This window comes from Gobio gobio (assembly GCF_949357685.1).
Source record: "Gobio gobio genome assembly, chromosome: 1".
NCBI classification, from domain to species: domain Eukaryota; kingdom Metazoa; phylum Chordata; class Actinopteri; order Cypriniformes; family Gobionidae; genus Gobio; species Gobio gobio.
In genome coordinates, this window is record NC_137097.1 from 68,560,739 (window position 1) to 68,576,907 (window position 16,169).

At 37.1% G+C, this 16,169-nt stretch overlaps 1 protein-coding gene across 1 annotated transcript in view; it reads left to right on the forward strand.

The window, feature by feature from the left end:
- Window positions 1-15,402, forward strand: part of ccnf (cyclin F) — a 30,678-nt gene extending 15,276 nt beyond the window's left edge. The window contains exons 11-17 of the mRNA XM_079827435.1: window positions 1,546-1,669; window positions 3,358-3,538; window positions 5,325-5,412; window positions 8,209-8,308; window positions 8,391-8,524; window positions 10,176-10,348; window positions 13,936-15,402. Coding sequence (XP_079683561.1) covers window positions 1,546-1,669; window positions 3,358-3,538; window positions 5,325-5,412; window positions 8,209-8,308; window positions 8,391-8,524; window positions 10,176-10,348; window positions 13,936-14,345 — 1,210 coding nt within the window. The 3' untranslated portion in view covers window positions 14,346-15,402. The remainder of the gene's footprint in view (window positions 1-1,545; window positions 1,670-3,357; window positions 3,539-5,324; window positions 5,413-8,208; window positions 8,309-8,390; window positions 8,525-10,175; window positions 10,349-13,935) is intronic.
- Window positions 15,403-16,169: the final 767 nt, after the last annotated feature.

Consider the following 16,169-nt stretch of genomic DNA (forward strand, 5'->3'; position numbering starts at 1 on the left):
GTTTATAATAGTTTTACCTCATATCATCTTTTCATAATCCTTGGGGAAAATAAAAATAACGCGAAAATAAGATTATCACAGCCCTAAAGTGTAAGCAGACTACATTTTTGTTTAGTTCTCTGGCAATCGTCAATCTCTCTCTCTCTCTCCCTCTCTCTCTCTCTCTCTCTCTCTCTCTTTTACAGTGTGTAAGTGAATGTCGTGATATTAATGATCATGTGAAGATTTTGCAGCGGCGCTGAAAATCCAGCGGCATTGTAGGGGAAACACTGCTATTTAAGAGTATACGGGGCGATTTCAGACACAGCCATTGAATCATTCATTAAAGAGATTAAAGGGATAGTTCACCCAAAAATGAAAATTCTGTCATTAATTACTCACCCTCATGTCGTTCGACACCCGTCAGACCTCCGTTCATATTCGGAACACAAATGAAGATATTTTAGTTGAAAGCTGATGGCTGAGAAAGGCTTCAGACAGGCCTCCATTGGCATTCAGTACATTTACACTCCCAAGATCCATAAAAGGCACTAAAAACGTCGTTACAAAGTCCATCTCACCACAGTGACTCTACAATAATTTTACGATGCGACGACAATAGTTTTTGTGCGGAAAAAAAAATCAAAATAACACCTTTATCCAACTTGTTCTCGACTTCCGTGTGTGCCTCCACGACGCATGCGCGAGAATATGACGTAGCGCCGGCGTTCGGGAATCCATGAAATACACACTTAAGCCCGATTTTGAGCACTACGCCGAGACCTAAAGCACGATCAATGTAGAATCCAACAGCTTAGACACGCACGTCTTCCTCTGCTCGTAAACAAATCGCTTCTGGGTCATGTGTCCGAACGCCGGATCTGCGTCATATTCTCGCGCATGCGTCGTGGAGGCACACACGGAAGACAAGAACAAGTTGGATAAAGGCGTTTTTTTGATTTTTTTTTTGCGCACAAAAACTATTGTCGTCGCATCGTAAAATTATTGTAGAGCCACTGTTGTGAGATGGACTTTGTAACGACGTTTTAAGTGCCTTTTATGGATCTTGGAAGTGTAAATGTACTGAATGCCAATGGAGGCCTGTCTGAAGCCTTTCTCAGCCATCAGCTTTCAACTAAAATATCTTCATTTGTGTTCCGAATATGAACGGAGGTCTGACGGGTGTCGAACGACATGAGGGTGAGTAATTAATGACAGAATTTTCATTTTTGGGTGAACTAACCCTTTAATCCAGTAATGAAACGAGTGATGTCTTTGAGTAAAATTAATTGCTTAAAATCAATTAATTAAATCTTTTTTTAATATGGACTGCAGCAATTAATTAAAAGGCCCACTGAAGTGCTTTGAAGCGTGCAGCATTATTCAACGTGTTGATGTAATTTCCCCTTAAGAGAGTCAAACTAAAAGCTAGAAAACTACGTGTTATTTTGTTTGTCTATTCAGAATGGGAGAATCGTCATCTCTCGTCATTTTAAACACACAGATGAATGATCCTCAGTTTCTCCAGAATCACGCACTGAACACGTTTGAAATCTTCTGACTCAGGTACATCAGTAAAGAGATCCTGACCATCCGTGAGGCGGTGTGGCTCACTGACAACACCTATCAGTATGAAGACCTGGTGCGCATGATGGGGGAGGTCATCTCTGTGCTGGACGGGAAGATACGGGTCAGTTGCTGAAGGACATAAACGCTCTCTTGTTTGCTTTCACCCCAACTCACAAAAACCTCATTATAGACCTCCAGCTCTGATTAATGCAACCTTGTGTCTGAGGTTTACAGCTCGATGCCAAAACGGAGTGAGCTACCTACATGCATTGCATTTTAAGACCTCGCCTGCCAATGCAAAGGTTATCCCAGAAGGCAGTGCAATGCTCTTAATAAGCCAAAAATCTTTAAAAAGAATGACTAATAAATGCATTTCATTCATCACTGACCAGCAATCTAATTAAAAGTGCATTATTATTTTATTTTAGTATTTATTTGAATTGTATTAAGCCAGTATTTATAATAATTGTCCATTGAATATTTTGCCACGATCTAAAATATTTAAGTTAAATTCAATGATCAATCGTTCGTATATACAGGTATTTTACAAATATCATAGAAATGTCAAGATATTATATACTTGTGTATGTAGAAATAGTTTTTTTATGCTTTGAGTACCATGCAGCTTTCTTAGCATATTAATGAGAATCTATTGGAATCAATTGTGAATTGATAAAGATGGAGATCGACTGATATTTAAAAAAAAAAAAACTCTTTACAGATAATACTTATATTTAAGTTTCCGATAACTGAAATGCAGAACGAATGCTTTGAGATTTGAGATATTGCTTTGAGTAATAATAAAATGCCAATTTATGCAAGCAATACATTAAATATTAAGTTGCTTTACCTTTTGAACAATGTGGCTTCCTATTGAATGCGTAGTGTAATGGCAAAGATGTACCAAATGATGAAAAACGCCATTTTATCAGTAACATTTTCAGTCAAATGATTATCATCTGTATCTAATGATATCTGACAGTGATTAGATTTAAAGCCAGTATTTTTTAACCTTAAAAGGGTCACCCCCCCCCCCCCCCCCTTATGTTACTTATGTGCTCTCAACTCTGTTAAGGAGTTTTATTTTAGCATTTTTCTTTCCTTAGCAGTGACAATTTTGCAGGGCAAGGACATATTTTTATTTATTTTTTTTACTTGAATTTAATTTAATAAAATGTTTAGTTGTTTTAGTGAGTTTTGACCCATTTAACCTTGTATTCTAACACATTAGGTTATGACCTCCAATTTTTCATTTTATCAGTGAAATTTCACAGTTAATGTCTCAAATGATCTTCTTTTATGTTCCACAAAATATCTTTTTTTTTTATACAGGTTTGAAACGACATGAGGGAGAGCTGAACTAACTATTTTTGGCTGAACTAACCCTTTAATACCCATTTAAAACCATTAATCCCATGGCATTATTTGCACAATTGTAAATGCATTCATGCCACCTGTAATAAACCGTCTGTAAATGCATCTAAATACCAATTCAGATGCAACTTCTGAAAAAAAAGGCCTACCTTGTTAGCCAAAAGGTTTCTAAAGCTACTTTATGTAGTGTCGTTTTGATGCTTTTCTCATTTAACACAATAATGACTTGAAATGATCTTTTGGGGGGCAATTTGCGATTTAATTAGATTTAAGTTTTTAATCACTTGACAGCTCTACTTTAAAAATGACTGACTGCGTTTGCAAGGATACTCAGCATAATTGTGTGTGTACTGGCCGTTCAGGCAGCCCTTATCTATCGTCGAGCTCTGGCTCTTGTGCTCAGTGATTGATTAACATGTTAATGTTGTCTTTCAGACCACCACGGTGCTCGATTATGGAGAAGTGCTGCTGTCGCTGCTCCCTGCGGAGAGGCGCAGTTCTCACCTCTTCAAATACATCTGTGAACTCTCTCTGCTCTGCTCGCCTCTCACCATACCTGGGCCGGCCCGACTCGCCAGCGCCATCCTGCTGCTCACCAGAGCGCTGCACAACTACGGTACGAGCTGGTGAATCAAAATGGAATCAAATCAGGAACTGTGTGTCAATGCACAACCCTACAGTTTTACAAGAAGCCTATATATTTTACTGTGATATCAAAATCTGCCTTTTTTCTTTAAAGGTGCCCTGCCACACACAACCGTTTTTACTTGTATTTTTTTTAATATGTTAGGTCCATATGTGTTTGTCATGAATGTGAAAATGAACACGCATACCTCCTCTGTCAGCTCTAGCCACTGAAAAGAAATAGGTGGAGAAATCAGGCCATTTACAAAAGCTGTTGCCTGAGCTCATTACTATTCATGAGCTCACCCAGTTGACCACGCCCACATAATTTGTCTAGCTTCGTATACAGCAAGGATGGCCGAACGTCATCTAAATGGCAATATACCTGAAGAAGTCATTTCTGCAGCCATTCCAGACGATAGTAAACAAAGTTAATCTACTTGTTGCACTGGGTAAAGGATGCTGATAGCCAGGCTCTCATTGGCTAGCTGTTAACAATCAGCGTCAAGCAGCTTAGCGTGTTGAATATTAATGAGAACTGGCGCAAAGTCTTCCTGCAGGCTTTCTATAGCACGCTAGAATGGCTCCAGACTTTTGGTCCAGACTAAACGAACCAAGCCAACCAAACAACAAGTGTGAACGCACCCTAAATTATTTATACAAAATAATCATATGTGATGTCACGCAGGGACTTCCGTTTTTTTTATTTGACCATATATTACATAGCAATTTTTTCTTACATAACCATGAATTTGACAGTATTTTACAGTAATGTTGCATATAATGTGATGTTAAACCATTTACATTTTATTTTTTATTTTATTTTTTTATGCATCACCAATTAACAGGTTTTAGTACTTTTTACAGAAAAATACAGTACAAATGCAAACTGAAGAAGAGCTGCAACACAATCATCACATGAATTTGACAGTATTTGATTAAAATTACGTTTTTTTTTACAAGTTCAAATTTAAAATGACATTTGCTTGGAGAAAAGGTGCTACACTCACTCTAGAGGAGTAAACTTGAACTTTGGCTGAAACGTTACCCATTTTTTAGCTCATTCTCAAGGCATTCGCCAGATTTAGCTAATAAAGCTCAAGTTTATTTCTCTAGAGTGAGTTTTGCTAGCCTGACGTCGTCATACTCAGATTTTAGTCAGAATATGAGTCCATTGGGCTGTGATTATGGGGCGTGTTTCAACCAAATCAGGAAAGAAAATGGCTCTGCACTCAATTGGTTAGACCAACAACCAATCAGAGCAACGGAGGAAGTGACGTGTCGAGCGACGCATAGTTGTCAACAGAACTCAACTGTAGAATAAGATAAGTGTAAACGATATTTTCTGGTGTTGTAAAAAGAATTGAATGATACACGGAGTACTTACCAACACGATCATCATTTCTGAGAGAAATAGTAAAGGTGAAGCATATACAAACAAGTTCTCCGTTTAGGATTAGAACGAATTCAACCCAAGCGCTCTTTGGTGACGTGGATGATTACGTCACTGTTGATCATCTGTCCATCATCGTATAAAGCCCGCCCTAACAATCTGATTGGTCTGAACAGCTCTGGTTCGAGCATAGTTGCTCCACAACGGATCAGGTCCAGACCGAACTTCCCGACCTCAAATGTTGTGGGCGGGGCTAAGTTCGGCTGGCATCCAGGCTAGAGCGTTGCACCTTTTCTTAAAAAAATTACAGTGTAGAACTGGGCTGAACTATTCGACTAACTTTATACAAGTCTTATTGAAGTTTTCTCTGTGTGTTTCTCCACAGTTCCTGTGTGGCCCATCCAGCTGGAGGAAAACACGGGTTTCTCCAAGCAGGATCTGGTCTCCTGTGCGTTATCGCTCTACGTCAAGTGGTGAGTTTCCATGTCAATTATCCACACCGTTGTCTGGGCTGCATGCATTCCATCAAATTGATTGGCACAAATGAAGTTTACGGTTATTCTGACCCCGAGAGAAGTGGTGGTGTGCTTTCACAGCTTTGCTCTGCAGTCGCTTCCTCCTCAATGTTTCCATGGAGCCAGACGGATGTCGTGTTAGCGTGTAATCTATGCTTGTCACTTTTGCCCGTAATGAGGTGCACAATCAGCTCCTCTGGGTTTGAGAAGTCGAGCTCTTGATAGCGTCTGGTGTTAGCATGTTGCTAAGCTGAATATATTATTCTCTACTTGGCAAATAAAGACTTTGGGGGAAATAGTTTATTTTGTGAAAACGAAGCTCTTTTCTGTTCCTAATTGAATATATTCCTTTTGACATTTCCTATTTCCTCCTGGTGTCTTCAACAAATGTTTTCATTGAGCTTGTCACAATGCATTCTGGGTTTGCCTTCTACATGAAGCACACATTAAAGGACTTTGACTTTTCCTAGATAAGGCGTAACTTTCCTGCCTACAGGTTGGAATAGATGTTGATGGCTTAAAGGATTAGTTCACTTTTAAATAAACTTTTGCTGATAATTTCCTCACCCCCATGTCATCCAAGATGTCCATGTCTTTCTTTCTACAGTCAAAAAGAAATTAAGGTTTTGGATGAAAACAGTCCAGGGTTTTCTCCATATAATGGACTTCAGTGGGACCCAAACGGTTCAAGGTCCAAATGACAGTTTCAGTGCAGCTTTAAACGATACCAGATGATGAATAAGGGCCTTATCTAGAGAAACGATCAGTTTCTGCGAGAAACCGAGCAGTATTTATGCTATTATTTTACCTCTTTTCAGACTAGCGTGATCATCTCTGAGCTCAGCCATAACTTCCGGAGAGTGAGGTCAAATTAGATCATGGTTATAGATATATCAATAGTAGATGCCTCATTCTACTGATCCGTGCAGTCGCTAATGAGGCATCTATGTATACATCTATGACCACGATCAAATTTGACATCACTTGCCGGAAGTTATGGCGGAGCTCAGAGATGATCACGCTTGTCTGAAAAGAGGTAAAATAATAGCATAAATACTGCTGGGTTTCTCGCAGAAACTGATGGTTTCGCTAGATAAGACCCTTATTCATCGTCTGGTATTGTTTAAAGCCCTTTGAAGCTGCACTGAAACTGTCATTTGGACCTTGAACCGTTTGGGTCCCATTGAAGTCCATTATATGGAGAAAAACCCTGGACTGTTTTCATCCAAAACCTTAATTTCTTTTCGACTGCAGAAAGAAAGACATGGACATCTTGGATGACATGGGGGTGAGGAAATTATCAGCAAAAGTTTAACTAATCCTTTAAAATGCTTACTAGATTTTGGGCTAAATCCGGTGTCTCATCTTGTAGTGGGCCTGAGAAAACTAAAGCTTTGCTGCTCCAGTGTCTCGTGGTGTTATTCTTCAGGCGGTGACTTTTATAGCTCTTTCATTCTCTTCAGATAGCACAGGATGAGTCGAGTTACAGCGTTTTCTTAGCAATAGCGATTTCTCTGAAAAACCTGGGATGATAACCCGTTTATATTGTGCTTGATGGGGTTGGGGTCATGTAGTTGAGATTAAAGCTCTCTGGTCTCGCGCCGCTGTCTCTCGGTGGAAATGAATCGCGAGCGGTCGAGCGAGTTCACCTTCATCACTCCACAGTCCACACTGACCTGTTTTCAACTGCCCTCTGCAGTCTTAATAAAACGCTTCACATTTACTTCTGTTTTAAGTTTGTTTGTTCATTCACAATTCATGTGAAAAGCAATCATTTTTTGTAAATGTCAATGTTAAATAAGAATCATAATGAATAAACAATAATTGTTATTTGTTTTTATATTTAAGGGATATTTCGCCCATAAATGACAATTTTTATTTACTCACCCTCATGTCGTTCCAAACCCGTATGAGTTTCTTTCTTCTGTTGAACACAAAAGATGATGTTTTATGTCAGATTTTCAAATTTGGGGAAACAACCCCTTTAAGGAATATTTGTAATAATTACTATTCATTTAATGTAATTTTTTTTAAATCTCTTTTTATCATTATTAACTTGGTTACAAAATGTGTACATTTTATTTTGTTTCTATGTTGGTTATGTTTTATTATTATTTGTTTTATAAGAATTATTGATCTTTTAGTTCATGTTATAATTATAAGTTGCATTGTTGTTTATGTTCGTTATAATAATTCCTAATTATTATTCAGTTATGAATTATTTTCTAATATATCGTGTATGCGATGATGATTGTTTTTATAACATTATGAATAATCGTTTTGAGTTATGTTATAAATGTGTTTTGTTTGCTTTTATATTAGTTATAATATAATTATTGCATTTAGTATAATATAGTATTTTTGTGTTAATTAGTTATTTATTACTGTTGCTAATAATGTATAGTATTTAACCCTTTGATTACCAGTTATATTTTATCATTAATCTAGTTATAATGTATTTTATTATTAATTGCTATTAGTTGTAATGTATGAATGTGTTTTGTTGTTTGTTTTTATATAATTGGTATAGTATTTGAATCAGTATATAAGTTAATTATTAAATTATATAATTATAAATTAATACAACATTTAATTACTGTTTTTTTTAATCTTCATCATTAATCTGGTGTTATTTTACAATATTACAATATACAAAGTAGAGATTTCATGGTGTTTTTAAAGCCTGATGCATGCTGATTGTCTTTGTGACAATGTGTTGTTGTGACACTCACCAGTCTCTCACTCCATTCACAGTTTCGGTCAAGATGTGCCCAAAGACTACAGACACGTGTCTCTGACAGGGGTCAAACAGAGGTTTGAGGATGACGCGTACCAGCAGATAAGCAAAGACATGGTGAGTGTCGCCCCCTCTCCGAGTCAGCTCTCGTTCAGCTCATTGTGTGGAGTTTGTCATCTGAGGTGTGTTTGTGTCTCAGGTGATGAGCTTTAAGGAGCTGTGTCAGGTGTTGGAGGTCCCAGAGGTGGAGCCGCAGGTGGAGGCGCCCAGTGCTAGCAGCCAGCTAACAGAGATGCACACCTTCCTGTCCTCTCCCACCAGCAACAGCAAGAGGTGTGAACCAAGCGTTACATGCAGATGGTTACATACTGTATACAACCCCAAATCAGAAAAAGTTGGGACCGTATGGAAAACGCAAATTAAAAAAAAGAAGCGATTTCTAAATTTACTTTGACTTGTATTTCATTGCAGACACTATGAACACAAAATATTTCATGTTTTGTCTGGTCAACTTCATGTCATTTGTAAATATGCATCCTTTCCTGTCATTCAGACCTGCAACACATTTAAAACAAAAGTTGGGACAGTAAAGCATTTACCACTTTGTAATGTTGCCATTCCTTTTCACAACACTTAAAAGACGTTTAGGGACTGAAGACACCAAGTGATGAAGTGTTTTAGGTGTAATTTTGTCCCATTATTCCTGCAAACAAGTCTTAAGGTGGGCAACAGTACGGGGTATTCGTTGTCGCATTTTGCGCTTCAAAATGCGCCACACATTCTCTATTGGAGACAGGTCGGGACTGCAGGCCGGCCAGTCAAGTACCCGTACCCTCTTCCTCCGCAGCCAGGACTTTGTAATGTGTGCAGAATGTGGTTTTGCATTGTCTTGTTGAAATATGCATGGACGTCCCTGGAAAAGATGTCTTCTTGAAGGCAGCATATTCTGCTCCGTACTTTTCAGCATTAATGGTGCCTTCACAGAAGTGCAAGTTACCTTTGCCAAGGGCACTGACACAACCCCATCCCATGACAGACCCTGGCTTTTGGACTTGTTGCTGGTAACAGTCTGGATGATCCTTTTCTTCTTTGGTCCGGAGCACACGGCGTCCATTCCTCCCAAAAAATACCTGAAATACTGATTCATCTGACCACAGTACACGTTTCCACTGTGTGATGGTCCATCCCAGATGCCTCCGAGCCCAGAGAAGTCGACGGCGCTTCTGGACACTGTTAACATAGGGCTTCCTTTTGGCACAGTACAGTTTTAACTGGCATTTGTGGATGTAACTACGTATTGTGGTACTTGACAAAGGTTTGCCAAAGTAGTCCTGAGCCCATGTGGTGATATCGCTTATAGATGAATGACGATTCTTGATGCAGTGCCGCCTGAGGGATCGGAGATCACGGTTGTTCAGCTTGTCCTTTACGCACTGAAATTCCTCCAGATTCCTTGAATCTTTTAATTATGTTATGCACTGTTGAATGTGAAATATCCAAATCTCTTCCTATCTTTCTTTGAGGAACATTGTTTTTAAACATTTCAATAATTTTCTCATGTATTTGTTGGCAAACTGGCGATCCTCGGCCCATCTTTGCTCCTAAAGGATTAGACCTTTCTTGGATGCTGCTTTTGTACCAAATCATAATTTCAAATGTTTCAAATCACATCATTTAACCATTTTACCTCATTAGTAGCCCTAAATTGCTCCTGTCCCAACTTTTTTTGAAATGTGTTGCAGGTCTGAATGACAGGAAAGGATGCATATTTACAAATGACATGAAGTTGACCAGACAAAACATGAAATATTTTGTGTTCATATTGTCTGCAATGAAATACAAGTCAAAGTAAATTTAGAAATCACTTAATTTTTTTTTTTGCGTTTTCCATACTGTGCCAACTTTTTCTGATTTGGGGTTGTAGATAAATGCGTTTGGAGAAAAGATGGCATCTCTTTAAATGCATTATTTTGACTCTGAGCAGGAGACGCGAGGACACCATGCAGGCGCACAGAGGCAGCTTCCTGGCCACGCCCACAGCCGAGCTGTCCAGCCAAGAGGAGATGCTACTGGGAAACATGCTGGACTGGAGCCTGGACACTTCCTGTTCGGGCTATGAAGGCGACCGGGAGAGTGAGGGCGAGAAGGACGGAGAAAGTGAGTGTGGGGAGACGGCTCATATATCAACTACACATCATATTCTGAATCATCTTACAGAAAAACATCAAGACTAAACCATTTGTCATTGATGCGTGAGTCACATTAGTGTCACAACATCTCGTGTTCATCAACTTGAGATTCACGGCGTATGAATACTGAACATCCGCTTCAGTTTTAGTTCTATTTTAATCTGAGTATCTAATTTATATATTGTTGATGTCAGACAAATTTTAGCCATAATTTTACTCTGATTTTGTGCGCACACATAAAGCCGCCTCTCAGTTCTAAATTAAGTTATCTTTCGCTGCTTAAACAGACAAATACACACAATATAATGTCAAAAATGAATATTCACGTAAACAGTTGAGAAAGAAAACGCATGTGTAACAGTATAATGTATCCGTGCGTCAGGTCTTAAAGTGACAGCAGCCTAATATACCCACTGCCAAATTATGAGATCATGTTAAAAATATCTGTATGGCTGTTTTTCCCCATGGGTTTGGGTTTGAATGGTCAGAAATATGTTAAAGTGCACGTCCTGGTGAGTATTCAGGTAAAAACAGTCGGTGATGTCTTTAGTGAACGTATACAGTTGAGGTAATTGAATCCGTGCAGGTCTTAATCTGGACCTAATTTATGTAATTAATGTTAATCAAACAACAATGAAAAATAGAAAACCACCCTATGCTTGGCTAAACAAATTAAATATATTTATTAAGAATCAGTGTATAATTAATTTATAGAGTGAAGACCTAAGCAGTTTTTATTTATATATATATATAGCCGATATTTGAAGCCGATACTGCTTTTGCTCCCTCAATTTATATCATAAAAATGACACGCATATCATGATGATAACAATTTAAAATTTACAATTTAAAAAAGGAACATTTATTGAACTAAAAAAAAAATATTTAACAAATAGTAAAAACAGGTGAGGTAGAACAAGAAAAAAGAGTTCAGTGGTGAAAATAAATTCTGAAAATAAATATTTAAGCATAAATAAAATTACACTATTGCGCACATTATCAACAAGCAAGCAGCACAATAAAGTGCACACTGACTGTACTACACTTAATTTTAAAACTATTTACAACCTAGTCATTTAATGGTTACACTCTAAAAAATGCTGGGTTAAAAAAACCGAAGTTGGGTTGAATATGGACTAACCCAGCAATTGGGTTGTTTTGACCCAGCGGTTGGGTTAAATGTTTGCTTAAAACAACCCAATCGCTGGGTTAAAACAACCCAATCGCTGGATTAGTCCATTTTCAACCCAACTTGGGTTTTTTTAACCCAGCATTTTTTAGAGTGTAGGTGCACTTTCCTTAATCTCTTGTAGAGCAACACCAGCGGTAATTCAGGAAAAAAATCTCCCAATGCTCCACGTGAAACTTCAGTATTTCGACCTTTTTCCATTGTGTCAATTCTCAATTGATTTTGATTAATATGCGCGAGGGAGAGCAAGAGAGTTTGAAGACGATGAGAGCTGCCCTGTGGACGCCTGTCTGTAAATAATGCAGGGAAAAAAATATCGGTGAACGCAGCAGCCTTGTATCTGCCGATATATCGGTCTTACACTAATATATATATATATATATATATATATATATATATATATATATATATATATATATATATATATATATATATATATATATATATATATATATATATATATATATATATATATATATATATATATATATATATATATATATATATATATATATATATATATATATATATATATATATATATATATATATATATATTTATATATATATATATATATATATATAATGATTTAATTTCTTTCTTGACTTGCTACTGTTAAATAGATCTATAGCTGAAAAATAAAGCACTGTTTTTGTCATATTGTTTGTAATTTGCATTTTTTGCTTATTTTTAAAAACTATTAAGATCAAATAAAAAATCTATATTGTAATTATAAAAGTACATTTAAAAAAATATTAAATTACTCGTATCATGAAATAAGATGTTGGTCATCCCAACCTGTTCAGAATAGTGACAGGTTAGTGAATGTTAACATGATTGATAATAATGTGACTGTTGCAAACATCTCTGTAAGGATGTTCACACTGGCATGTGATTATTATTGCAATAAGAGGAGGGAATGGTCAAAAACCAGGGCAGGAACATGCTGGCCAAGTGAGGTTTTAGTTTCATGCCACAGAGCTTCTCTTAAACCAGAGACGGTTGACAGACTTGTGATCTTAGCTAAAAACTTGTCAAAAATACTTATCCCAGTTTCATTTTCCCCAGTTGCACAATGTAAAGTGTGAATTGCATGCACTAGTCGACGGAATGCCCTTGTTTTGCACTACAGTTACATTTACACGTGTTCATTTAATAAAAAGTCATCACTTGGTAAAGTTTTTTTTTTAATTGCTTAAATTTGGACTAAACATAAACATTTTGTATTTAATCTAAATAGTCTGTGTTGTTTTTTATGGGGGCAAAATATATATTTTTTTATTATTATTTAAAAGCAATTGCAAACATATCGAGATCTATATCTATATTTTTTTTAGATATCGCCCAGTCCAACACTGATAATGTATCTTTATGAAACATGCGCCCCCCCCCCCCCCCCCCACGCACACAAAAAAAATTGTAACAAATTTAATTGATTACATTTATTTGTATTCATTTTAATTTCCTGATTTAAATGGTATTATTTCTGTAATTGTTTGTAGTTTTACATACAAAAAAAATCATAATAAATTACAGTAAATAAGTTTTTAATTCAGTCATAACATTTAATTATCTCAATTAATTGTTAACAATATTATAAAAAAATTATTTAAATTATTCTTTTACTGTTTAATTAATTGAACTAATGAAAATATTTGTCGTATGTATGTGTGTGTGTGTATATATATTAGGGCTGTCAAAAGATTAATCGCGATTAATCTCATCCAAAATAAAAGTTTGTGTTTACATAATATATGTGTGTGTACTCTGTTAATTATTATTTATATATAAATACACACACAAGCATGTATATATTTAAGAAAAAAATATTATTTTTATATATAAAACATTTATATTTATATAGATTATATAAATGTTTATACATGCAAATATTTCTTAAATATATACATGCTTGTGTGTGTATTTATATATAAATAATAATTAACAGAGTACACACACATATATTATGTAAACACAAACTTTTATTTTGGATGCGATTAATCTTTTGACAGCCTATATATATATATATCTCATATTCATATTCATTCAGATGATGTGAAATGACTTGAAGCACACGGGTTGTATGGATGACATTTATGGTGTGGTTTTGGAGCTTGACTGTATAAATCACCGCACACACTCTGGTTGTGTTGAAAATAGGAGCTCGGACTTTCTGCCTAAAATCTCATTTTGTGCATCATGTAAAAAAAAGAGAATATAATAAAATGGGAGAAAATAAATAAATGTCAATTTTAATGGCTATTCCTTTTTAAATCGCATGCATGTTTGAGTTTTGTACAACCACCTCTTCAGTCCCACTCATTAAAGTGTGAAAAGATGAGTAACTGGATCTCTTTGTGCCACAGTATCTGCGATGGAGGTGCAGATGGAGGTGCAGGTGGAGCGTGGTGACGGGCACTGCTGCGCTCTCTCCAGCGATGAGGACAGCCTCTGTGAGGAGGAGCCCAGCGAGGCGGAGGCGGAGGCCTGCGGGAGCAGCAGTAGAAGCAGACCCTGGACACGCCACATCTCCTCCTCCTCCTCCAGCACCTTCTGCACAGATCTCTGCAGCTCCGGCTACTCCTCCATCCAAAGCGTTCCCAGTCCGTGTGTCTCTTCAACTCTGGTCTCTCCCCAAACTGTCCCCGGTTTCCGCCTCCTGCTCCCGGCGCAGAGGACCCGCCGGCAGGTGAAGAGGAAAAACACGGCCGCGCACAGCGGAGGAGAGGCGGAGCGCGACGAGGACACTGCCCACGTGGCCTTCCTCAGCCTGTGATTGGACGGGAAGCTGCTGTGACGCATCACTTCCTGGCCACCCGCCAGGAGCACTTTCGTTCACGGGTGGTCTTCGTCTCAGAGGGGGCGTGAGTTCGCGCCAGCTCGCGTCCATTTCTGAGCTTTTACGTACAAACAAAGGTCATGGGTTTTTTTCTTCCCATAATGCATTTCACTTGAGCTCCTGATGGCAGGAGCGCCTTCGCCCCACTGTTGCTGTTGACAAGCGACGGGATTAATGCCTCAAATGTGTTGAAATCACTGGAACGTCCCTGTTTTTTGAAGTCTTGTTGCATCTTTGCGAGTATTTAAAACCGGACTGTTTACAGAAAAGGACTATTATAGTTTATCAAATGTGTTTTTTACGAAGTTACACGCAGCTGAGGAGGAGAGCGACGAAGTTTCATGCCGATGAATGCACTGTCCGAACTAAACTGGTTTGTTTACGCGGATGTTTCTCGCCACGTATGTCCTGATTACTTGTCTTGAACTCCAGTGTTTTTTTTTGTATTTGCGCATTCGCCACATCTTCTGCCAAAGTTCTTCCGTGCTGTTTTCCGCCGATGCTTTTCCGCTTGTGATGCCACTGATGTTTTGACCTGTGAAACCTGTAAGCGTACAGTACGTCTGTATGAATTCTGCACGTGTTTTTTTTTTTTTTTTGCCACAGATCCGATGAATGTGATCGTTTGACATGCTTTTTTCGTGATGACCTCGAGAGACACCGAGCACTTTTTTTATGACCAATGCTGGACAGCGAAAGCGACGTTGTTTTATCTTTTAATATGCTTGAACAATCAACCATACGTATATATTTGTGAGTGTTCGTCTGTTTGAGGTTATGACACTAAAAGCATTAAGTTATTCTTTTTGTGCAGGTCTTGTTGGTACTGTATGTCGAACGTCACCTAAGGATTGCGACTGTAAATAATGATTCCCTGTTTATAACTGTAAATACATAAATGTATGAAGCTGTGAAAGGCCATGTGAACTTGAAAACAGACATGTTTGGTATATCCTGAAAACCACAATAAAACAATGCAGTAGTTACATTTGCACGTCTGCAGTTTTTCTTTTTCGTTCAGATGGGAGCTTGCGGTTTGCAAGCAGTCATTGCACTGTTTAACACCATTTTTGTTTCGCTCTCGCTGAATATCACGCCTCGGCGCAGACTTCAAGATTTTTTAACGCTGTGGTTTGATGAGGGTCAATTGCTGGTCAAACTGTTAAATAACAACTTTAATCTTTTAACAACAAACACTGAGTTGTGGATCGCATTAAACTCAAAAAAGAATATATATTTGTAATGTCCATTTCACTTTGCACCACTTGTTATTATTACACTGTGTTAAAGACACAAAACAACAAACTTGATAAAATGATTACCAGTTTTCCATTTGTTTTTGAAACTGATTAAAAAAATAATGTTAGAATATGCAAATTACTTTGAGATATTAATGAGGTGTATATATTGCAGTTTTAAAACTTCAACTGGTAAAATCACAAACAATACAAAAAACTGTTGCATTGGTAAGTTCGTTTGATAATTTGATTGTGTGTGTGTGTATATATATATATATATATATATATATATATATATATATATTATTTTTGGTTCTCAAATCTTTACATATATAATGGTTGTATATGTAAATATAAATACATTAGTGTTATTTTTTATTTTCAAATGTTACACGTGGTGACGTTTTGTCATCTGTCACAGTGATCTATCTATATAATTCCTAAACATTTTTTTTATGAATACATGTCACATATCAAATTGATCTACAATTTTTATTTTATAAGATACTCTTTAATTTTTATT